Raw genomic sequence first — 21554 nt, 5'->3', positions numbered from 1 at the left:
TGTATATATAAAGTATATATGCCATCATCGTCATCCAAGCCTTATCCCAACTATATGGAGTTGGCTACACAAATCATGTTACATATAAATTTTATATACATAATATATAAATATGTAGAAAGTTGGGCTAGGCCTGAACTGTTTGGCCTAAGCTCAAACCAGGAAATTTGCAGGCTTAGGCTTAGGTCAGGCTAGAAATGATCACCCCTAGTACAACATAACCACAATGACTACTTTGATGCAGAAAATGTAAAGAATCCAATAAATAAATGCCATCTTCTTTATGATATTCCCAATCATCTTCTTTGAAATCAGATCCCAAAAAGCACGAGGTCTAGGGGGGAAATGTCATAGAGCAATTTAACTTTTTCTAAGACTACTGAACAACAAATTAGTATTCAGCAAGCCAACAGTATCTTTGATATTTCCCTAGTCCCTTCCCAAAAATGGAAACAAGAGACCATCCAAAATCAACACTTTATCCCAACCCACAACAGTAAGTGATATGAGCAAAACAAGGTAGAGACACTAGTCATGATCTAACTCCCTTAAGTTAATAATCCAAGGAGTACTAGAATTACTTGCGACTAAAACTAGATTTAAAATGAAATGAGTACCTAAATAGGAAAATGCAATAGAAGAAGAAAGGTAGAATTCTTAGTAACACTACTCCCTAACTAGAATAAATAACTGTTACAGCACTCCATCTCTACTCAAACAGCTACTAATGTCCCCTATTGATGGTGGAGTAGGGGTGGGCAGAATGCCAGAATTTTGCCAAACAAAGCTCTACAGAATCCTAAAATAGACATCACGTTAACACTTCTTTTTTTATTATTATTCTTCCTAAATTAAGAAAATATGGGGATGTAGCTTTCAATATGTACCTTGAGTGTGTTTATACAACTCCTAAAATAGACAGCATGTTAACACTTCTTTTTTTATTATTATTCTTCCTAAATTGAGGCAAAGATGGGGATGTAGCTTTCAATATGTACCTTGAGTGTGTCTAGGTTTCTTACAAAAATCGCGTAACTTATTCCCTATAATTTGCACCAACATTCTTTTCAAAAAGTTTGCATCTTTGGTATAGTTGAAACAAGTGTTGAATGATCATAGACTGGCACCTAAAACATCACTCACTATGAACTAGAGAATAGGCCTGCACTAATGTCACATCATCATGAGTAAGAATGTTTAGTCTATCATCATCATACTACTCCAGGTTCAATCTAGTCGTGAACTCAAAAACCCTTTTTTTATCAATAACTGGAATTCAACACTCCAAAGAGAGATAAATAAGCAAACTCTCTCCAGGAAGATAACAAAAAAGAAAAAGTTACACAAAACAGCCCAAAACATTTGATCCCTTCCCACTCCGTGCTTTGCCAAAGCATCACCAAATGCATTTGCTGTTCTCTTGACCCACTGAAACTTGATTTCCAGTCCTCTAGTTAGCTAATTAATCTCCCTCCTCTCATTAGCATATTTCCAAAGTCCCTACCTTCTTGTAACCAATTTAAGACCAGCTTTGAGTCCCCTTCAATGACTACTTTGTATATTCAGTTCCTTAGACTTCCTTATACCCTCCAGTACTGCATAGACCTCAGCTTTGAGAGTCTCCAAACCCAATGGAACCTGAATACAAAGAGAGCACCTTCCCATCCTCATCTCTGAAAACCCCTCCTACACCTGATGGACCTGGATTTCCCTCACTACTTCCATCAAAGTTTAGCTTTATAAGTCCACTTCCTGGTGGTGACCACACAAAACAAACTAAAGAGCGGGCAGGAGCAGAATTTGCCACCTCCAACCAGCTACTCGGCAACATATCCGTAGAGCAGGTCCAAGGATTTCAGCCAATGTACCACCCTCACTGTTACTACTTCAATAAGGCATTCTTTACTTCTTTCAACTTCAGAGAAAATCCTGATGTTGCTTTCCTCCCAAAGAGTCCAGCAAACAGCAGCCCTCACACATCTCCACATTATCCTTCCCCTTTTGTTTGACCAACCAAAGAATGAGGGGCTAAACAAACTTTGAATGTTTGGCAGTGGGGTCCACCTGCAACCAAAAGAGGAAAGAAACCATTCCCAAAGATCAGTAGCAAAGGGGAAAGAAACTGATAAGTGGTAGGACTTTCACCGTTAGCCTTGCAAAGAATGCACCAATTCAGAGACAAGCACCAAAGAGGCCTTTTTCTTTGGAGTACGTCACAAGTATTACATCTTCCAAGGAAGGCTTCCCAACAAAAGGCTCCAATCCATGGAGGAATCAGTTCACCTTAAACATCCTTAACTGGAAAGTTTTGTGCAAATGGACTGGATAAAGGCAGTAGGGACTTGAAGAAAGAGGCACAAGAGAAGGTTCCAGAGCGAGTCAAGGTCCACAATCTCTTATCCCTCTCAAAGGGATCAAACACCACCCGGTCTAAGATCTAAACCAAACTCATGACATTTTCAACCTCTGCATCCCTTAAGCCTCTTCTAAGCCCCAGGTCCCAATCAAACCCAAAATTAGATTGAGAAGGAACTAGAAAACTGGACACAACCTTGCCCTTAAACTGGGAGAGTGAAAACAAGGAAGGGAATTGGTCTTTCAAAGGTATCTCACCCACCCAAATGTACTCCCAAAACTTTACCTAATTCCCAAAGCAGAGTTCATACCTGATGTGCTGCAAAAAGGAAGGAAGAATGGAATGTATAGATTTCCAAGGAGAGGCACCAACAGACCTTGCCAAAGTCCCAATGTCCCAGCCATCATCTGCCTGACCATGAATACTTAAAATTGCCCCCGTCCACAGTTTATCCCTCTCACCTCCCAACCTTCACAACCATTTCCCTAACAAGGCTTCATTTTTCCTCCGAATGTTACCTAAACCTAACCCTTCGTCAGCCCTACTCCTAGAGACTAGTTCCCAATTCACCTTGTGATCCTTCCTCTCCTTCCCTAGTTCCCACAAGAAGTCTCTCATCAACTTCTCCAAACTCCTACTTATCTTCACTAGGATCCTAAAAACTGATAAGTGATACATAGGCAAACTAGCTAGTGTAGACTTAATCAAAGTAATTCTACCACCCATAGCTAAATAATTCTTCTTCCAAGAGGCCAACTTCTTAGCAAATCTTTTAATTACGGGGCTCCAAAAGCTCTCTTTCCTCGAACTCAAAAACCCAATTTCTCTCTGCCGACTTTCTCTGGGTAGCCATATCATTGGTGGGACTGTTCACAAGGAGAGTCAAAACGACCAAATTGGCCCGACCCAACCCGGTTTGGTCGGTTTTTCAAAGGCATCGGTCAGTTTCACACTTGAAAACCAAAACCGACCCGAACAAAACATGTCAGGACTTGGGTAAAAAGCCACTAGCAATGAAGAATAGCACTCTGGATCCATCCTACTATTGTAATAGTGGATCATCCAGTTTCCTTGACTAAAGAGCCATTGGCTTCATGGCTACGATCGCTGGAGATGTTGATCGGCTTTTGCCTATGTGCTTATGAACCATTCGCAACTCCATCGATATATTCATTTGTTTATGTAGGCGCTTCGCATTATTACTTATAGGTGTCGTGGTCTCCTTTGCTTCTCTATGATTGGTGATTGCTGTCGTGGGAGACGATACCGGTGTTGTCATCATTGTCTCTGCCACCGCCGGCGATGCTGACTTTCCCGAGTCCAAGCTTAGATGTCCAGAAAATCTAATCTTCACTCTATACCTCCTTGACACCCTATTGTAGAGTGGCTTGATCATCTTCAGATATTTCTGCACATCTTTCGAAAATTGCTTTTCATCCATGGTTATCTCGTTAGAGTTTTGCTTCTGTTGTTTATTTGTAGAGCTTCTGGAACCACCACCCCTAGTGAACAGGGAAATTATCGGGACCTCTTCGATTTTGAATCACAATAAAAAAATTTCCATGGTGATGATTATCTTGCTATTGCTTTTGTTGTTGTTGCGTATCAGGTTGTCGGTCCTCTGGAGCTTCTTCTGTGTCAGGCTGTTGGTCCTCTGCTTCTATACATCAGGTTGCTATTGTGTATCAGATCGTGGTCCTTTGTATCAAGTTGTTGCTTCAGTCACATTGGCCTCATTTGTCTCCGTCTTCATCATTATTGTCGTCATCAATTTGTGTTTTTTGAAGCCTAACGTAAAGATGACCCGATAGCCGACTTTAGCAAGGAAATGAGGAACTGATGTTTAGAGTTGGGCTAAGAAGATTTAAAAGCAAGAGAGGAGGCATGAACCTCCCTTTGAAGAAGAGATCATCAAAGGGTGTTGGGTCACTGTTCGTGACAGAAACACACTTACATGGTGAAGTTGAACTCCCCTATTCTCCGTCCATTCATACAAAGTCACAATCATCTTCATCACCATCACCCCCAAACCGACCAACCAAATTGAAAAACCGACCCTTCATGTTTGGGTTGGTTTTATCTTAATGTTGGTCAGTTTCGGGTTACTTGTTCACCAACCCAACCTGGTCGGTTTGGTTAAAGAAAACCTATACAACCAAACTAACCCAACCCGTGAACACCCCTAATCATTGGCATTCTCTTATTCTACTATCTCTAGATGGTCAATCCCCTAATACAAAGATTCTAAGGTAGAGTACAATGACAATGATTGCTCCCCTTTCTTTAGATTATTCACCTTAAATCTTAGCTAGTAGGCACAAGCTACATTTAATGCCTATGAATGTATTAGAAACATTGTTTTACAGCTCTCATTCACAAGAAATTTCTATTTAAATGTAGTTGCAAAGAATTACTAACCATGACATCACCATGAGATTCTCTTGCATTCACCTTCCACATTTTGAGCAATGTTCTAAGAATCTTAATCACATTGTAAATCATAAAGAAAGTTGAATTCAATTGAATCGTGAATCGTATCGTAAATTATAATATTATTTCTATATTTTTAAAACTTGTCAAAAAATTAAATATAAATATTCTAAAAGGAAAAATATAATACAAAAGTGATTCTACTTTTTTTTAATCTATATGTACCACATATGTACCTAAAACAATAGAATTTACCAATATAAGTTTAAGATGACATAATCTAGTTTGACTTGAAAGCCAAATAATCCACATATGATGGCTCTATATCCTACATATGATTGAAAATAAACCTTATATATGGTCTTAAATAACATAAAGAAATCAATTTCTAGTAAGGTCATTAAAACAAATCACCTTGAGAAAACTAAATATAAACAAAAGAAAATGACAAAGTTGAGAACTAATCCTTTATTGAATTGGTTTGAATTGTAGGAATCATATAAATCATAAGATTTATGAGTCAAATCATAGGATTCAAACAAAAATCATATGATTTTTGCAGAAAAGGATTCAGACATAGATTTGAACCGAAGCCCTTAGGATTCATGATTTAAATCATGAATCATATTGTAAATCGTAAGATCTTGACAACATTGATTTCAAGTCCTTGAGATCTAGCTCTAACTTAGAGGGTATGAGATAGCCCATCTTTCCATGCCCTCTGATATACATGTGGGATGATTATGCCAACTCCTAAAAATTGTTCCCATCAACTTTTACAATGGTTACTTGTATGTTTAGATTATCCCCAGAACCACTAGCAACACACACGAGATCCATGCTCTACTTGGAATCACTAAACTCATAGAAGAGTTCATATTAATATTTGATGATCAGAAACCAAAAATAGAATCAAATTCAACCCTTTGGACCAATTTCCAAAAGATAATTGTAGCACTACACAAAGTACAAGAGATCACCCCTACAAGGACTGGTAGAAACTAAAAAAATAGGGGGTGCTCACTCCCCAAGAATCAACACCACCCACTCTAGAATCGCCAAACCAATCTAGAAATACCTAAGCAGTAAGCACCAAAGAAAAAATCACCAAACCTGACAAAAATGCTTCTTGATTTTTTTTGGAACAATTTCAAGAAACTTTCTTAAGCAACAACTAACCTTCAGTAATTTTTCCAAGAATCATCTAAAACAAGGCAATCCAAATGGCATTGATCAGCTTCTTCAAAACTCCATGAAAAGAAGAGAGATAGAGGAAAGGAGAACAAAAGATTTGAAGAGAAAAAAAGAACAATGTGTATAACCCTTTTTTTATAGATAATGATAATTTTATTAATTAGAATAAAACATAGTATACATCATACAACTCCCCACAAAGAGGTGTGAGGTGCAGTGTCCAAACTACATCATAAAGCTTACAAGTGAGCCCAAAAGAGCTGATTCCTATGTACTCCTTGTTTGGCTAGGAAATCTGCCAGCCCAATTTCTGGTCTTCTTTCCCATTGAACTGTGACTGAAATGATTGATGTTAGCCACTTAAATCTTCTCAAAGCCCCCCTGTAAGGCCAGGCTGCCATCTCCAGTTCTTTTAGCCATCCAATAACCAATTTGGAGTCACCTTCAATCATTAAATGCTCCACTGCCAACTCTTGTATCACAGCTTGGAGTTCTGCATTAACTGAATCTCCCATCCCTATAGGACCAGAAAATAGAGCTACAATCTGGCTCTCAGCATTTCTAAAGACTCCCCCTATTCCAGATGGCCCCGGGTTGCCCAAACTACTGCCATCAAAATTTAATTTAATGAAGCCTACATCAGGAATGTGTATAACCCTTTTTCATTTATATATAACATTCTTCAACATTAAAAAAAAAAAGAAAAGAAAAAAACGACCAGAATACTTCTAGTCGTGGTCTCCCCTAAAACAACATCAATAAACCAAGAAATAGAAAATAATATCAACTCCCCATCGCCTCCAATGAATATATTAAAAGCCTCCTCATACTAAAACTTTGTACGAACTAGAAAAAAAAATGCATTTTTCAATCGAATCACATCCCTACATTTAGTATTTGAATTTGATATTTTTTCCACAATCATACAAAGAATCTATAGTTCTCAATAATTTAACCCAAACCTTTTTAATCCATATTAATCCTTTATTTAAGTCCAAAAATCATCCTTGAAATAGGGTAGAAACAAAGGCCCTACTTCAAGGTCTTAGACGGGCAAAACAGTGGAGAATGCAACAGTTAGAAGTGGAAGGTGACTCCAAACTGGTAATAAGTTGGAAGCAAGCAAGAAGTTTGGGTATGTGATCTTTCAGGCAACCAACCGCCAAGGAAATTTTGAACTTAGCAAGGGACTTAAGGGTGCAGTTTAAATGGGCAAGAAGATCAGCAAATGGAATTGCCGATGCTTTAGCTAAGCAAGGAGTAAACAGGGAGGCTTTGTTTTGGGCTTGTTTGTAGGATTGTTTATGTTTTTGGATTCTCTAGCCATCCCTTTGGGTGGTGACAGATGTACTTTTTTAATCTCATCAACGAAAGTTGACCATTTCCTATCAAAAAAAAATGTCATCCTTAAACCCTACTTAGCCCATGTTTAGCCTCCTAGAATTATCCTTGGGTCATACCAGTCCTACATCAAAGAGCAAGTTGAATCTAATGGCAATTAGTTTATGTTCCATATGAGTTTATCCATACATAAGGCCAATGATTACAAACTTGGACATCAAAACTTTCAAGGAGGAACCTAATGCATTGCTAATAAACAAATTTCTTACCACCTAGAGAATCCAAAATACCAGTCTTCAATATGGCATGTAGGAAAAAAGAAGACTTTGCACTTCATTCTTAAACTAAAACAATAATTTGCTGAATTGTTAAAGGCATAGTTGTTGAGGTGATGCCTAGGCAGGTGCCCAAGTGACATGCCTATACCTAGGTAACAAGATATTTACTTGGGAGGACGGGGAATATTTATATCACACCCTTTCACATACATGTTCAGCACCTTCTTAGGCAAGGAGAAGGGCAATACAGCAAGGCTGACACCTTATGTCTGTCTTGCCCTTCTCCTTGCCTAAGAAGGTGCTGAACATGCATGTAGAAGGGTGCAACATAAATATTGCATATATAATAATTATCATAAATAAATAAATAAATAAATATCGCATATATAATATTCTTTTTTTGAAAAGTAAAATAAAAAGAAGATTACATAAGGAAGGTGATAAGATATCACCCAAGAGAAAACATGATTACTGACTCAGAAACCCCACCAACTACAAGACTTAAAATAAAAAGAAGACTTCAACACGATCATCAGCAATCCTATCGGAACCAAGGCCCTAATCTTCCCCTTCAAAAACCTCCTCCTGATTGTTGCCATCTTCATTTCACCTCCCACCTCTGTTTTTCTTCTCCTTCTGGGTTTCTTCTCTCTTCTTCCTCTCAAACTCTTCAAAGGATTTCCTAGCAAATTCCTCTCCACCCCAGAAAAACAGACCCAGGCTTTTGCCAACCTCTACATCTTTTTTAGTCGCTTCCTCAATGGAGATACTTCCTGAATTCACCACCTTCCTCCCACAGATTTTATTGCAATCTCATTCCACCTCCCACCTCTGTTTTTCTTCTCCTTCTGGGTTTCTTCTCTCTTCTTCCTCTCAAACTCTTCAAAGGCTTTCCTAGCAAATTCCTCTCCACCCCAGAAAAACAGACCCAGGCTTTTGCCAACCTCTACATCTTTTTTAGCCACTTCCTCAATGGAGATACTTCCTGAATTCACCACCTTCCTCCCACAGATTTTATCGCAGTCTCTTACAGTGGAAGCAGAATTGTTCCCTATTGATTCCCCCCGCTGTTGAGTCCCCAATTGCTGGTCCTGGTTAGAACCAACCCGGAGATCCTTACCATCGGCATCTCCAGATTTCATCTTTGAAAAACTTCTGTTCCCTCTCTTGTAGACCTTGAATTTCTTATTCACTAGGCTATTGACTTGACACTTTAATTATTTTAAATATGGTGTGTTGTACTATGTTACTGAATTTAATCGACTGTACTGGATATGGAATATTGAAATTAATGATGAAGAGTGAAATTGCAACTTAACCCTATTCCCAAGACATTAACAAACTAGAAAATAAAGTTGGAAACACTCAAAAATACCAAAATCCAAAACACCCAAAAATTATGAATTGCCCTTGCCCTTGGATGATGAATTGGGAAAATTTTGATTTCTTTCTCCATGGATTCTTTTCCTGGTCCCATGCTTGCCTTACTTCTCCAAGGTATGATATTGTATTTCCCTAGGCCACTCTAATCTAGAGTTGGAATGTGACTACAAGTGGTATCTAGGTGTATGTTGCATGAGAAAAGAGGTCTATGGATGTAAAAGTACCAAATTTAGCTTCTAGTTAGAATACTTTGTTCATCCAGTTGAGGAGATCAGCCAATGAGATGGAAGATTCTCTTGCTAGAAGTGGAATAGACAGGGTTTTATAGTATTAGGAACCTGAGGTAGGCAGGTTGTAAATTTCAGGTAGGCAACAGTTTCCCTAATAGGAATGGATTTCATATTGCACTATTATATTTAACAATTAATAAAAGACTTACCAAATCCATTAATGACCAAATAAGAATATCAAGCAAAGATGAGTCCCCTCCCCCCCCCCAAAAAAAAAGTAATTGGCTATTTGCAAAAGGGGAAAAAAAAGTAGACACCATATGACTCGTCATCTTTGTCCAAACATTGGACTTTCTCAAGTGTAATTTATGTCATAAACTCCTCAACATTAGCCATAAATACAAAGAAGATTTGTCAGGAGATGACTTGGGAACAAATATGCCTGCCATCTACACTTTCTTGCTATTTTCCTGTGATTATCCACCTTCTCCCCACCCACCAAATCTCTCACTCTACAATTAGGCCATTTGTCATTTTATAAGTAACTATAATCTATTATTTATTACTAAAATTAACAAACAAATCCATGCGCACTTGCAACACACAGATGTAGATATAGATATTAGCAGATGTTATGAGATGCTGTCAAACCAGTATATTTTTTATTTTGGCAATCTTGTGCTCCAGGTTCTTGTTTTCAATCAGCATAATAATTATTTAGGTTCAAGAGTTTCACCCCTCCGTATTTGAGCTGAATTGGTAAAACAAGGTAATAAGTAGAAACAGATGCTCTAAGGATGTTCCTGCAGCTACTTGGCATTGCTTAAGGCATATCTGAAATGTTTATGCAGTTGAACTTGGGCAACAAATTATATGAAAATGAGAGCCAACATTTCTTCATAATATTGCATAGATCAAAATGCAGACATTTTGAAAAGTCACATTTAGCTTGGAATTTGACTATAACTTCAGCTTGCTAGACAAAATCCAAATACCAATTCCAGCCTCTTATAAAATGAGAAGCAACTTATTGCAACTCAGAAAGTGTAATCATTCATACCTTCTCAAGACCACCCCGCGATGTAACCTCCACAAAAAGTCGATGTAGATCTAGAGACTTCCCACCCATGGTAGGTACCCTGTAAAATGATACAATGGAGAGATTATCAAAATAAACATTGACTCTCTTTTCTTTGTAACCAAGCATATAATTAATGGGTGAGTAAGTGAAAATGATTTTCACTTTGTTAGATAACAATCTGCATAGACAGTACCAGCTTGACAAACCAGATTCTTTAATGTTTAGTTTCCACCCATAAGAAACATCAGTAGTTCTCCTCACATCCATACAGTCCAACATGACCCATGGACAAATTATACTTAAGTTACCAATTTTTTCCTCATGTATACAGCACAAATGGACTTATAACATGGAAAAATCTTTAGAAGTCAATATTGTCTAGTTACAATTGAATTCCAGTGGGGAAAATGCCTTAGCTGATACAGATTTTCATGTTAATGCATCAATGTTCTGTTTTTTGGGTAACTTATCATCAATTTCATTAAGTAGTGGAAAATAGAGTATAAATTACAAAGGCCACAAGCAGTACCAAGCGCATCATCATATTGTCATATTTCCCTGTCTTAGTAATGTATAAGATTCTGTTTACATTACATCAATCCCCATTAGTGTCTGACACCCCAAAGAATTTGCTCTCTACCAGTCCCCCTGTCTTGCTAGAATATTGACCATTCCATTTGTTGATCTCTATACCCAACAAAAATTGCATTCAACTCTCTTGAATGCCGCTTGCTTCTCTGACCAGAACATTGAATGCATCAATGTTCTGTTTCCACAAGACAAAGTGTAGCTCAAACATATTACCAAAAAAGAGTGCTAGTTGAACACATGCTCTAATGGGATAGGAAGAGATAAATGAAACTAAATATAGAAAAAATGTATTCAGTGAAGAATAATGCAAAGTCCTGTTTCAACCAAAATGAGATAAATCAAGCATCTCAAAACACCAAAATATTAGAGCACTCCAAAACTAAAATGGAAAGAAACACCCATGAAAATTCTATAGACCATGTCTGCTGCGATGTTTAAGGGGCAGAAAGTTATATTTTCACTGAAGGGGGAAAAATATAGCTGAATGTTTTACACAGAGAACTTTGGCACCCCTTTTACAATGAAAAAAATGGAGCCGTAAGGGGGGAACGAAAAATGGAATATGCGTGATGAGTAATTGATGAAAAAGATCTGAGGCTTCAGTTCTGATCCCATCTTCAGACATAAATAACTTGCATTTTTTACTTGTTCTGCAACATAAATAACTTGCTATTGACTAGCTTGCCCAGCAAAAAGAAGATATTGTGTGATGCAATCAAAGAAGGATGAAGACGTTGATCAGAGCAGAGCAAATACCCCCCTCCCCAAAAAACACCCAGAAGAAGCAAAGTTTCTCGGGAAAATAAAAAAGTCAAAAAAAATACATTTTTCGTCACAACAACGTTAAGCTAAGATAAATGCGGGGAAGCCCAAGAACCACCATACGAAAAGATGTAATCTTTTTCAGGAAAAGAGAACAAATACCATTTTTCTTTTGATAGTCAAAGAGATGATTGCAATGACCAATCTTCTGACATGTAAAACAGGAATGCACAGAAGAACCGGTGCACATTTTTGGAATGAAAAAGCGCATAAAAATTAAAAAAAGAACAAAATGTATTTCAAGTTTCAAAAGACCCATAAAACTCTATATGGATCAAAACATTAGGAAGAGAAAAACTACCTCAAGGAAATCAAAGCCCAGAATAAAAACAACAAATCAAAACCCATAACAAAAATAACAGAGAAAATCCAAAATAACTTCAAGAACGTCGTGATCAGCGGAACCCAGGTGGTACCAAGAAAGGAACTCAGTAGCGAAGAAGAGAGTTTTGGACTAAAATGCTGACATAATATATATATATATATATATATATATATATATATATATATATACACACAACATATATATTTCGAAGACCCATAAAGCTCTATATGGTCCAAATATTCAAAACACGAAACAAAAACACACAAAAAAAAGAAACAAGAAAAATCAAACCCAAAACAAAAACAACAGAGAAAACCCAAAATAACCGTAAGAACGTCGTGATCAGAAGAACCTGTTTGGTACCAGAAAAGTAACTCAGTAGCGAACAAGAGTTTTGGACTACAGATGCTTACATAAACTTAGTTCCCAGCAACCTGTGAAGATCCTTAAGTGTTTCCATGAACATCTCTGCATTTTGAACAACTTCCTCATATTCCGCAACTGGCGAAGGATAGAGCTTAGAAGGGTCTGAATCTTCATTTGTGTTGTTGGATGGTGTTTGTGGAGACACTGTTGTTTTTGTAGTTGTAGCTGTAGTGGGGGGAGTAGGCGTTGCTGTTGAGTCCTTGGAGAGATGGATGGACATTTTAATCAAAGGTAAAGGGAGATGATAGGAAAATAGAAAATAGACTAATGACAAAAAGAAGATGATTTTTGCCAAGTTTCTTTGTAAGGGGGATGTATATGGTCTAGACCTTAGATAGGAAAAAAAACCAAAGGTATAAGGGAGGAAAAGTGAAGAGATAAAAACCAGCAACTGGGTTTTTTTCGGTAAGCAAAACCAGCAGATTGTTTAAGGTAGACAGAGTGGGATCTGGGTTGGAGAAATGAGAAGGGTTAGCATTCAGCTGTGGGTTAAGGTTAATATTTAACAAGGATATATTGGGCTAAGGGCTAATAAAGGTAAAGAAAGAAATAAACCCATTAATGGCTTCTTTGTTATATCTTTTCAGTTTTTTATTGTTTCTTTGGACCTTATCTTGCATTAGTTTTCACTCAAAGTGAAGATACAAGATTTATCATCGCTGTTATATTATTATATTATACTAAAAAAAGTGACAAATAGAGCGGGTGAATCTTAGCATTTACTTTAAGGTGGGAGTGATTCCATTACTTCTTTTTTTTTTATTTTGAGATCATTACGGTGTGAAAATCGAGGGATTTTACAAATATGTAAGGAATATGTATTTTATTTTGCCCAGTGAGCAGTACTGAAGTGGCCGGCTGAACTGAATGACTTATTACTTATTACTTTTGTTTTCTTAATGAATGAACCATCAAGTATAATGGCATGTTGGGTTGCCCAGTCATAGTGATATTATCTCTAAAACTTTATGATATAATTATTTTATTGACTAAAGAGTAAAGAAAAAGCAATAAATCTTTCAGCTCAGCAATTTCATTTTCAGCCATTATCAAACAGCCCCGAGTCGTCTGATTTTATCTTCTTATTGAAAAATAATTGTTAGCTTCGCATTGGTGACAAATGAAATCTCACCAGTGAAAATGAAAATATTGGTTTTAACTTTGAACCATTATAAGCATTTAAAGTTGTGATTGTGTTTGTGACTGTGTTTTGAATTACACAGAATCATAATTATCGTTATGTTCTTAGTTCATTTTTTGAATTTAATACATTGTTAATTTTTCTGTATGATTCATATGTATATAAGCAATTCATCTATCATCATTCAATTTTCATCGTGCAACTATTTGTTTATATGAACAATAATATACAATATGTTAAAAATATAATATAACATGCAAATATATATACATATATATGTAATAATGTTTACAAGTATATATAATTTTATATTTGCTCATATATATAAAATGTTAGGAATCAGGGTCATGGAAACTTGAAAGAAAACTTATTTGCCCCTACTCAGTTTTATTGAGTTTAACAAAGCCTTGGGTGAGAATCTACAACCAATAAAGTTAAAGGAAAAATCATCTATGAGACATTTAGAAGAGGATGGTGCTAATTTAGAAAATGTTCTTTGATTCAACTGTGAACAAAGTGGACCTCTAAAGTGCCTCATTGTGTTGTATACATGCGTGCACACGCGTTGCACAGTAACAAACATTCATATTCTACTTTTATAATTCTAAGGAGTGTAAATAAACTCCTATTTAAAATTTAAAACAAGTTTAGTAATTTTCTAATGTGGGACAAGTTAAAAACTGATTTTAATAAGAGAAAAATACTATTTTTCAAGACATGTGTGCATGTGTGTTTTTCATGTAACTGATCAATCAAACCCCATTGGATTTAATCTCTACTAAAATTAAAATCCAACATAAATTATATATTGCATTGTATACAATATAGGAACATCGCTCAAGATATACAAAATCACTTGGTCACATCAACCTTCCTTTTAACCATGTGGTCATATTCAAAAAGCTATCTTTCACGGTGTTCAAAAAAATAAGGATTTTGTTGATTTTAGAACCAACAACAAAATAAAAATGCCTTCCAGAATGCCAATTGTGTTTATGAATCAAATGAAACACAAACACAATCATAAAGTATGTGTTTGGAACCGTAGAAGTTTATTCACTAAATATTTGTACTTGATTTGTTTATAAAACCGAGAAAAATAATAATGAATATGTTTATTGACACTTAGGTGCCATTAGGCACCACATCAGCAAAATAGTGAATGAATGCCTACTCATTAGGGGAAGCGCTAAAATGAAGCTTCCCCAAACAGTAGGCGCACACATAAATAAGTGATTGCTTTTGCAAGTCTCTATGTATACAGATTTGCACAATGAGGAAATTGTTGAAGTGGTGCCTATGTGACAACGTTTATTCAATAAACGCCCATGGATCCAAACACCACCAAACATAATAACAACATCTCCACATTGACAAACATCCCATTAGCTTCATGTGCATTTTATGAGGGTAGTTTTTGGCATATCGTTTTCTCAATTTATTCGTCTTGGTTGTTGCAATGGATTATAGTGCTTCATAGATTCATATAATTGCAAGGAATTTTATCTTGGCTCAAAAGCGGCAAGCATCATTCAGAGCATTCAAATAAGCACCCCTCTAGTTTCACATATTTAATAAAACCTACCCTCTAAATTGTTTATTACTAAAACACCCCTTTAATATGCAGTCATTTTACTAAATTGACTTTTAGTCTATATTTTCGTATAGGAATTGTAAGTGGGGTGGTAAGGCAGTAAAAGAATGGTTTCCTTGAAAGGCAAAGATGGTTGAGGATTGATGTGGGATAGAATGAGAATTGCTGGAAAGCGGGGGAATAGAAAGGCAATGGAAGCTTATAGGCTAGAGATCTAAAGACAAGTATCATGCATGGACTCTCAAGTCTCTCACTTTTAAAGAGGAGATCCCGAATCCATTAGGAGAAACGTCCAAAAAGGACTTTTCCTTGATAAGGAAGAGGATCAGAAACTTCTGATTCTAATTGGAATGCCATATTGGGGTTTCACCATGTGTCTAATGAAAATCTTCTAAGACTAGGATTTCCTTTTTCCCTTAGGATTCTCGCTTGGTATGTCTTAACTACAACCCTTTATGGGTTTTTGGCAGCTACATGATGAGGACAAAGTTCTTTTGGAAGCACTGCCATGTCTATGTGACATGGCAGTCATGATGGATTGAGCCATTCGTAGCCCATCGCAGAGAGTGAGGAATATGCTTCGTTCCTTTGGATCTGTTCGGCTATTGGGAAATGTATTCAACTCATTATAGGTGTAGGTGACTCGCGTTTGCTTCCTAGATCATTTGTCAAGCCATTCGGAGAGCCTACACTGACTTAATACTATTAGGTTTCCAGTTGTAGTGCTACTTATTACAAATGCTTTTTTGTTATATCTTGTACCATTACAATTCTTATTGTGACTTAGATTCCCTATGTGCTTGAAGTTCAAGGTTCTTATCGCAATCTCTACGATACCAAGCTACATTTACTTACAGGAATAGTCATGTGACCTTTTAAAACAAGCGGAAGATGTGAAAGGGCATAAATTCAAGGTTTTGACTATCAACTTTTTAGAAACAAAAATCCTACTCTCACATTACAACTTGGTCTAGAAAAAGTAGGGGTGCAACTTGGGTGGGCCTAACCCAAGCCAACCTAAGTTTTTGTATAGATTAGGTTTGCATTTTTGGGCTACGAGTTGGGCCTGGCCTAAACTTGGGTTGGGCTAAGGTTGAGAGCTCGAGTAGGCTAAAACCAACCTTAGCATGCCATTTAGGGGTTTTTATTGTTTAGTCCACCCCTACAAATCTTAACTCCACCGTACAGTTGGGGTAGGTGCCAGCTTGGAATTGATTCCAATACACGAGCGGGTATTGGTGTTTAGGTGGAGGTATTTGAAATTTTGAATTGTTGTAGATCTGCTGTGGAATTCAGAATTCTGAGGTGGAGTGCCGTCTACTTATCCTTTATATTTATATAAACCCCCCCTCTCTCTCTCTCTCTCTCTCTACATACACAAACACACACACATATATGTACACATATAAAACATGTATATGTACATTTGTAATTGAAAATTGTACATATATATTTTAATTCAATTCTACTCTTGAAATGGACCATAAAGCCTAATGGCATGCTTTGCACGTGGAAAATTACGACGACGATGATTATGATAGTAAATAATATGCTTTTAATTTTTTTTTATATTTTTATGTCTATAAAAATTATTCTAATTTGTCACACTTTTTTTTTAATATGATAAATAAAAGATATTAGAGATGTGCCTAAATATTTTATACATTTTTTTTGTATTTTTAATACTTGTGTGTTTTCATCTTTTTTAATTTTTATTGTTATTCAACTATTACATCAAAGGTTAGCACATTTTTTACCCAAAATGTTAAATTGTTGACTTGCCAACAAACTAGAAAATAACTCTATTTGGGTTGGTTTTGAATTTATATTTTATTTTTATGGTCAATAAAAATAATTATTCTTTGTCACACTTATTTTTCTTTAATAAAATATGGTTAATTAATATAGGATTCAATGAAAGAATGAAAATTAAAACATATACAAGAATTAAAGAAATGGAATTGAATGAGAAATGTAGTAGTTCAAATTACATTTTATGCCCTCACAATTAGAAAATAACCAAATTCAAAAATAGGGGTATTCTAGTCAAGAATAGGATTCAATAAATGTTAATGGGACTTAATACCTTAAAAATAAGACCTAATGAGAAAGATTTCAATGAGGAGAAAAGTGGTTCTTCAAATTACATTTCTATCCTTACAATTAGAGAGGGACCAAATTCAAGAATTGGGGTATTCTAGTTAAATAAAGGCTCATATAAGACATGCATATGTACATCTGTAAATGAAAAACATACATATTTTACATTATGTCAGGCTCGGGCTTCAGGTGATGCCCATTCAAATTTTGGCAAAAGCTAGGCCTGATCCGGCCCACGAACGAGTCTAATGAAAAGTGATCATGAGCATATAAAAATGTATTCACAATTTCTTTCAAACCCAAACCAACCCCAACCTGTTCCCAACTTGAATTTTGTTGGGTTAAGCTCGAGTTAGGCCTGGGTTGGTAAGCTTGGGTTTGTCGTCAAGCTAGGCCAAGAATTTGCACCTTTAGGGTTGAATCAGGGTTGACCTTCAACCTAACCCAACCCGTCCAGTTGCACCCCTAAGAAAAAGGTATAGAATGCATGTAATACAAGAATTGTTAAGGTAATTTTGAAAAAAATAAAATTGAATCCCAACCCAAGGTCATTTGAAGGTCAACCCTAAAGGTGCAAAGGCCTGGCCATGTCATTGCCGTTGTCTCAGGCTCAACTTATCAGGTTGAGTCAGATCAGTCTTAATCAGGTCAAGATTTGGTTGGGTTTTCTAAAAGCAAAATATTTTAAAGCTCAAAATACAAAACGATAGACTTTATAAGCTTAAAAATCTGACTTCAAATCTTTTGTTCTAAGAAAATAAAAAATAAAAAATAGGGTAAAATACAAAAACCTTCCTTGAAGTTTCTGACAATCATAAAAATCTCTCCCTTATAGTTTCATTTTAGCAAAAACCTCTCCTCTATTTTTGACAAAATTAACAAATACCTCCCTATTGTCAATGACCAAGATGGAAAACATCAAAGAGATAGATCTTTTTTTTCAAAATGCCTATTTTACCCTCTAATTAGTTATGACTTGAGCTGAGAGTTGCTTGCTTCTCTCTCCTCTTCTCAAACGATAAAAGATAAAAGGTACATCAAGAAAAAGCGGACACTAAATATCGACAATGATATATCGACTCCGGGGATTGTAACAACCGAAATTCCCTTTCTCTCGGTTATCTTCCATGGGTAACGGTTGCGGGAAGCATTATATCCAAGCCTCTCAATGAAGGTCTTGGCTACTCGCTATGTTCGCCCCGATCCCTCTCGTCTCTCCTCCTCCAAGGTTTACTCGGAGGAGACCACCACCTTTCGATCCATCTCTGGCACTTTTGTAAGTGTTAACACGTCTACCCCTCTCTCTACAGCTTTTGTTGATCTCTATTCCTCTAACAGTCTTGATCGAGCTACCGCTTTTGAAAGCTCTACCTCCTTTGCTTCCATTCCGCTGCAACCTGTTCCTTGCTATCTCATGAATTCTGGTCCATTGTCCGGAAATTTCAAGGGAGTTATGGGTTCCAATCCCCTCGACTGGGGATTTTTATTTAGTCCGATCAAGAGAGGCTTCATGTCTGGACCTCTTGAGCGTGGCTTGTTTTCAGGTCCTTTGGATAAAGGGTCTGATCAGTTTCAGAGGAGCTTCTCTCATGAGGGTTATGCGTTTAGACCAAGATCCAAAAAGGGGTCTCTGATTCAGGTTCTCCAACAGGCCAACGCAAAGACCATCAGTTGTAGTTAGAACTCCGTAGTTGCCCCGGTCAAAGGGGTCGTCTCCGTCAAAGAATCCGATTGGGTTGTTGGGTTGGAGAAGAACGGGGAGAACCTCATTGTTAGCAACACTAATTTGAGCAGCGAAGGAAGCTTGGATGACGACTATTCTTTCGAAAGCCAGAATCTTCAATGGGCTCAAGGGAAAGCTGAGGAAGATCGAGTCCATGTTGAGAGATGCTTGTTTCTCTCTCCTCTTCTCAAACCAAGGAAAATATAACAGAGCGAAGAAAAGATTTTCAGAAAGGCCATTGACTTCAGATGAGGACTGTGGAATGAATCGCGTAACTAGAAGGTTGAACTAACGTATCTTATGTTGGTACAGAAATATTTAGAGGGGTGCCACCACTACTTCTGCCTCTGGTTCGAATGGGAAGAAAATGAGTAATGTTTAAGAAAGGGTAAAATAGGTATTTTGAAAAAATGATCATCTCTTTAACGTTTTACGTCTTGATGATTGACGGAAGGGAGGTACTTATTAATTTTGTCAAAAATAAAAGGAAATTTTTTCTAAAATGAAAGGAGTGATTTTTATGATTGTCAGAAACTTCATCAGAGATTTTTGTATTTTACCCTAAAAAATGAGGTTTAAAGTAATAATACATCCGATACACACCAATCTGCATATCTTAAGCCTGCCTACCGGTGAAACTCGATGTATGGTGTTAAGATCATCTTCATAGGCGGTTGGAATGTATTCTGTTGGCATGTGATCGGGACTCCCGTGAAACAGGTCAAAAGCCCAAAAAAGTATTGGTGACCTGCCAATACAACACATATTTTGATCATTGATGGAAAATGATGAATGCATGTCTTCTAGTTGTTTTATAAATCATAATTAAAAAATTAAAAAGACTAGTACCCAAAAAAGTAAAAAACAATTAGACCAATTTTTGGGTTTTAAAAGGATAGATCAAAGCAGAAAATTGGACAAAGCTCCAATTAAAGCTTCTTTGTTTATTGGTCATTTTGGGGCTTTTCTTTCCATTGGATTTCATGCATTTCAAATGCCGAGCCAGCCATAGCATAACTATATAGGTCTAATTTACTTTTGAAAATCAATACAGATTTAAGACAAATCCTGGAAAAATAAATGTTATAAAAAGTAGCATTTTTTCTTGTTTAATTAAGTAAACGAAAACATTTAATATGTTCCTAGTTTTGAATAAGAAAAACAAAAAAGGAGTGCAATACAGAGGATAAACTTTTCATCTACAGAGAAACATTTCCTGAGGCATGCAGATTTACTTTTACATCACCAGCCAAATCGTTCATCAAGGCCACCAAAAACCCGAAAAAGAAAAGTGATATATAGATGATGGAGAAAGACGATATTTCATTTGATATTTCTAAAGAAGCAAAGAGAAAGAAAAGATTACAAATTAATAATAACAGTTGAGAGCCACAACCCTCCACAACTGTACACAGAAAAATTAACTTCTGGTCACGACGACTGGATTGATTTCAACCAAAGAACTTAGGGTCATAGCCGTTGCTGGAGGTGGCAAGTATGTAGTAAGCAACGATGTGGCCGATGGATCCCCAAGCGAGCACATCAACAATGTTGAATCCAACTGGGTCATTCGACTTGAGCAAGCTGACATACTCTTTGGCTCTAACATCACCGGCCTCGAAGTGGGTCATCCCGTTCTGCTCCGGCAGTCCTTGTTTGGCTACGTTCTCACGCTGAAAGTTGAAGAAGACAAACCTACCCAAGAAGAGAGACAGCCCTGTGCTCAAGCTTATGACCAGGGATGGATTCAACTCTGCTTTCACTCCAAATTTGGGAGTGTTTCTGCTCAACTTGGTGGAGGTCTTGGATGAAGAAGACAAGGCCTTGGTGAGACCGAAGAGGGAGGAATCAGTGGACTTGATGGGTCTGAGACCTTGAAATAAGGATTGGTGAGGAGTGAGTTGTGGGTGTTTCTGGATGGAGGGTGTGAAGGTGGGAGCTGAGAACAAGGTGGAGGCCATGGCTAGATCGTCGTCGAGTTGGTAGTGGTAATAGTCTGGTTAAGTTCTAGGTTCTAGGCTTCTAGCTAAGAGGACTTGGACAAATGTAGAGAGAGAGACAGTATAGACCAGAAAAAGAAAGTGATGATAAAGAAGATTTCAGAGGAGATTGAGGAGAGAGTTTGTGAGGAGGGGAACGATGTTGGAAAGATTTTGTGAGGTCAGTTGGGGTGGTATGATTGGTTGGTTTTGGATAAGAGATCCTTGGCTCTCACCGGTTATGAGATTAAGATGCGACGGGGAAAAGTTGTACAATCATATTTTATATAATTAATTAAAAGATATACAACAAGGATCCGTGGCGCAATGGTAGCGCGTCTGACTCCAGATCAGAAGGTTGCGTGTTCGATTCACGTCGGGTTCAATTCCCATGGAACATATATCAATTTTAGCGCCTTGGTTTTGGTGATGGACTGATGGGTATCCATTGAAAAGGTGGATTATATGTATCCCATGAATATGGACCACATGGAAAATTTTCAGACCCACCATCTAAAACCACTCTAGTAGTAGACTTTACAATTCAGACTCGTTCAATT

General features: G+C 36.9%; 2 protein-coding genes and 1 non-coding gene across 4 annotated transcripts in view; 1 reads left to right on the top strand and 2 right to left on the bottom strand.

Annotated features, from left to right (window-relative positions):
- Positions 1–20516, bottom strand: part of LOC148874942 (high mobility group B protein 10-like) — a 46449-nt gene extending 25933 nt beyond the window's left edge. Inside the window, exons 1-3 of one of the 2 annotated variants that reach the window (XM_088963917.1) lie at positions 20382–20516; positions 19646–19763; positions 10273–10351 (exon numbers count right to left, since the gene is read on the bottom strand). In XM_088963917.1, coding sequence (XP_088820043.1) covers positions 10273–10351; positions 19646–19683 — 117 coding nt within the window. In that variant the 5' untranslated portion in view covers positions 19684–19763; positions 20382–20516. Of the gene's footprint in view, positions 1–10272; positions 10352–12444; positions 12976–19645; positions 19764–20381 lie in introns of those variants that run through there. The other variant, XM_088963916.1, reaches the window with a different exon arrangement.
- On the bottom strand, positions 20319–21112 carry PSAG (photosystem I subunit G). The gene has a single exon (XM_088963918.1). It carries the CDS (start codon positions 20974–20976, stop codon positions 20467–20469), a length of 510 nt encoding a protein of 169 aa, XP_088820044.1. The 5' UTR covers positions 20977–21112; the 3' UTR covers positions 20319–20466.
- Positions 21113–21307: 195 nt separating this feature from the next.
- On the top strand, positions 21308–21379 carry TRNAW-CCA (transfer RNA tryptophan (anticodon CCA)). The gene has a single exon. It is a non-coding gene; the product is annotated as a tRNA-Trp (tRNA).
- Positions 21380–21554: the final 175 nt, after the last annotated feature.

The sequence above is a fragment of the Nelumbo lutea genome, chromosome 1, assembly GCF_056320005.1.
Source record: "Nelumbo lutea isolate HS-2025 chromosome 1, American lotus-T2T, whole genome shotgun sequence".
In the NCBI taxonomy this organism is placed as follows: domain Eukaryota; kingdom Viridiplantae; phylum Streptophyta; class Magnoliopsida; order Proteales; family Nelumbonaceae; genus Nelumbo; species Nelumbo lutea.
The sequence above is the reverse complement of the archived record's forward strand: the minus strand, read 5'-3'. Positions and strand labels throughout refer to the sequence as shown.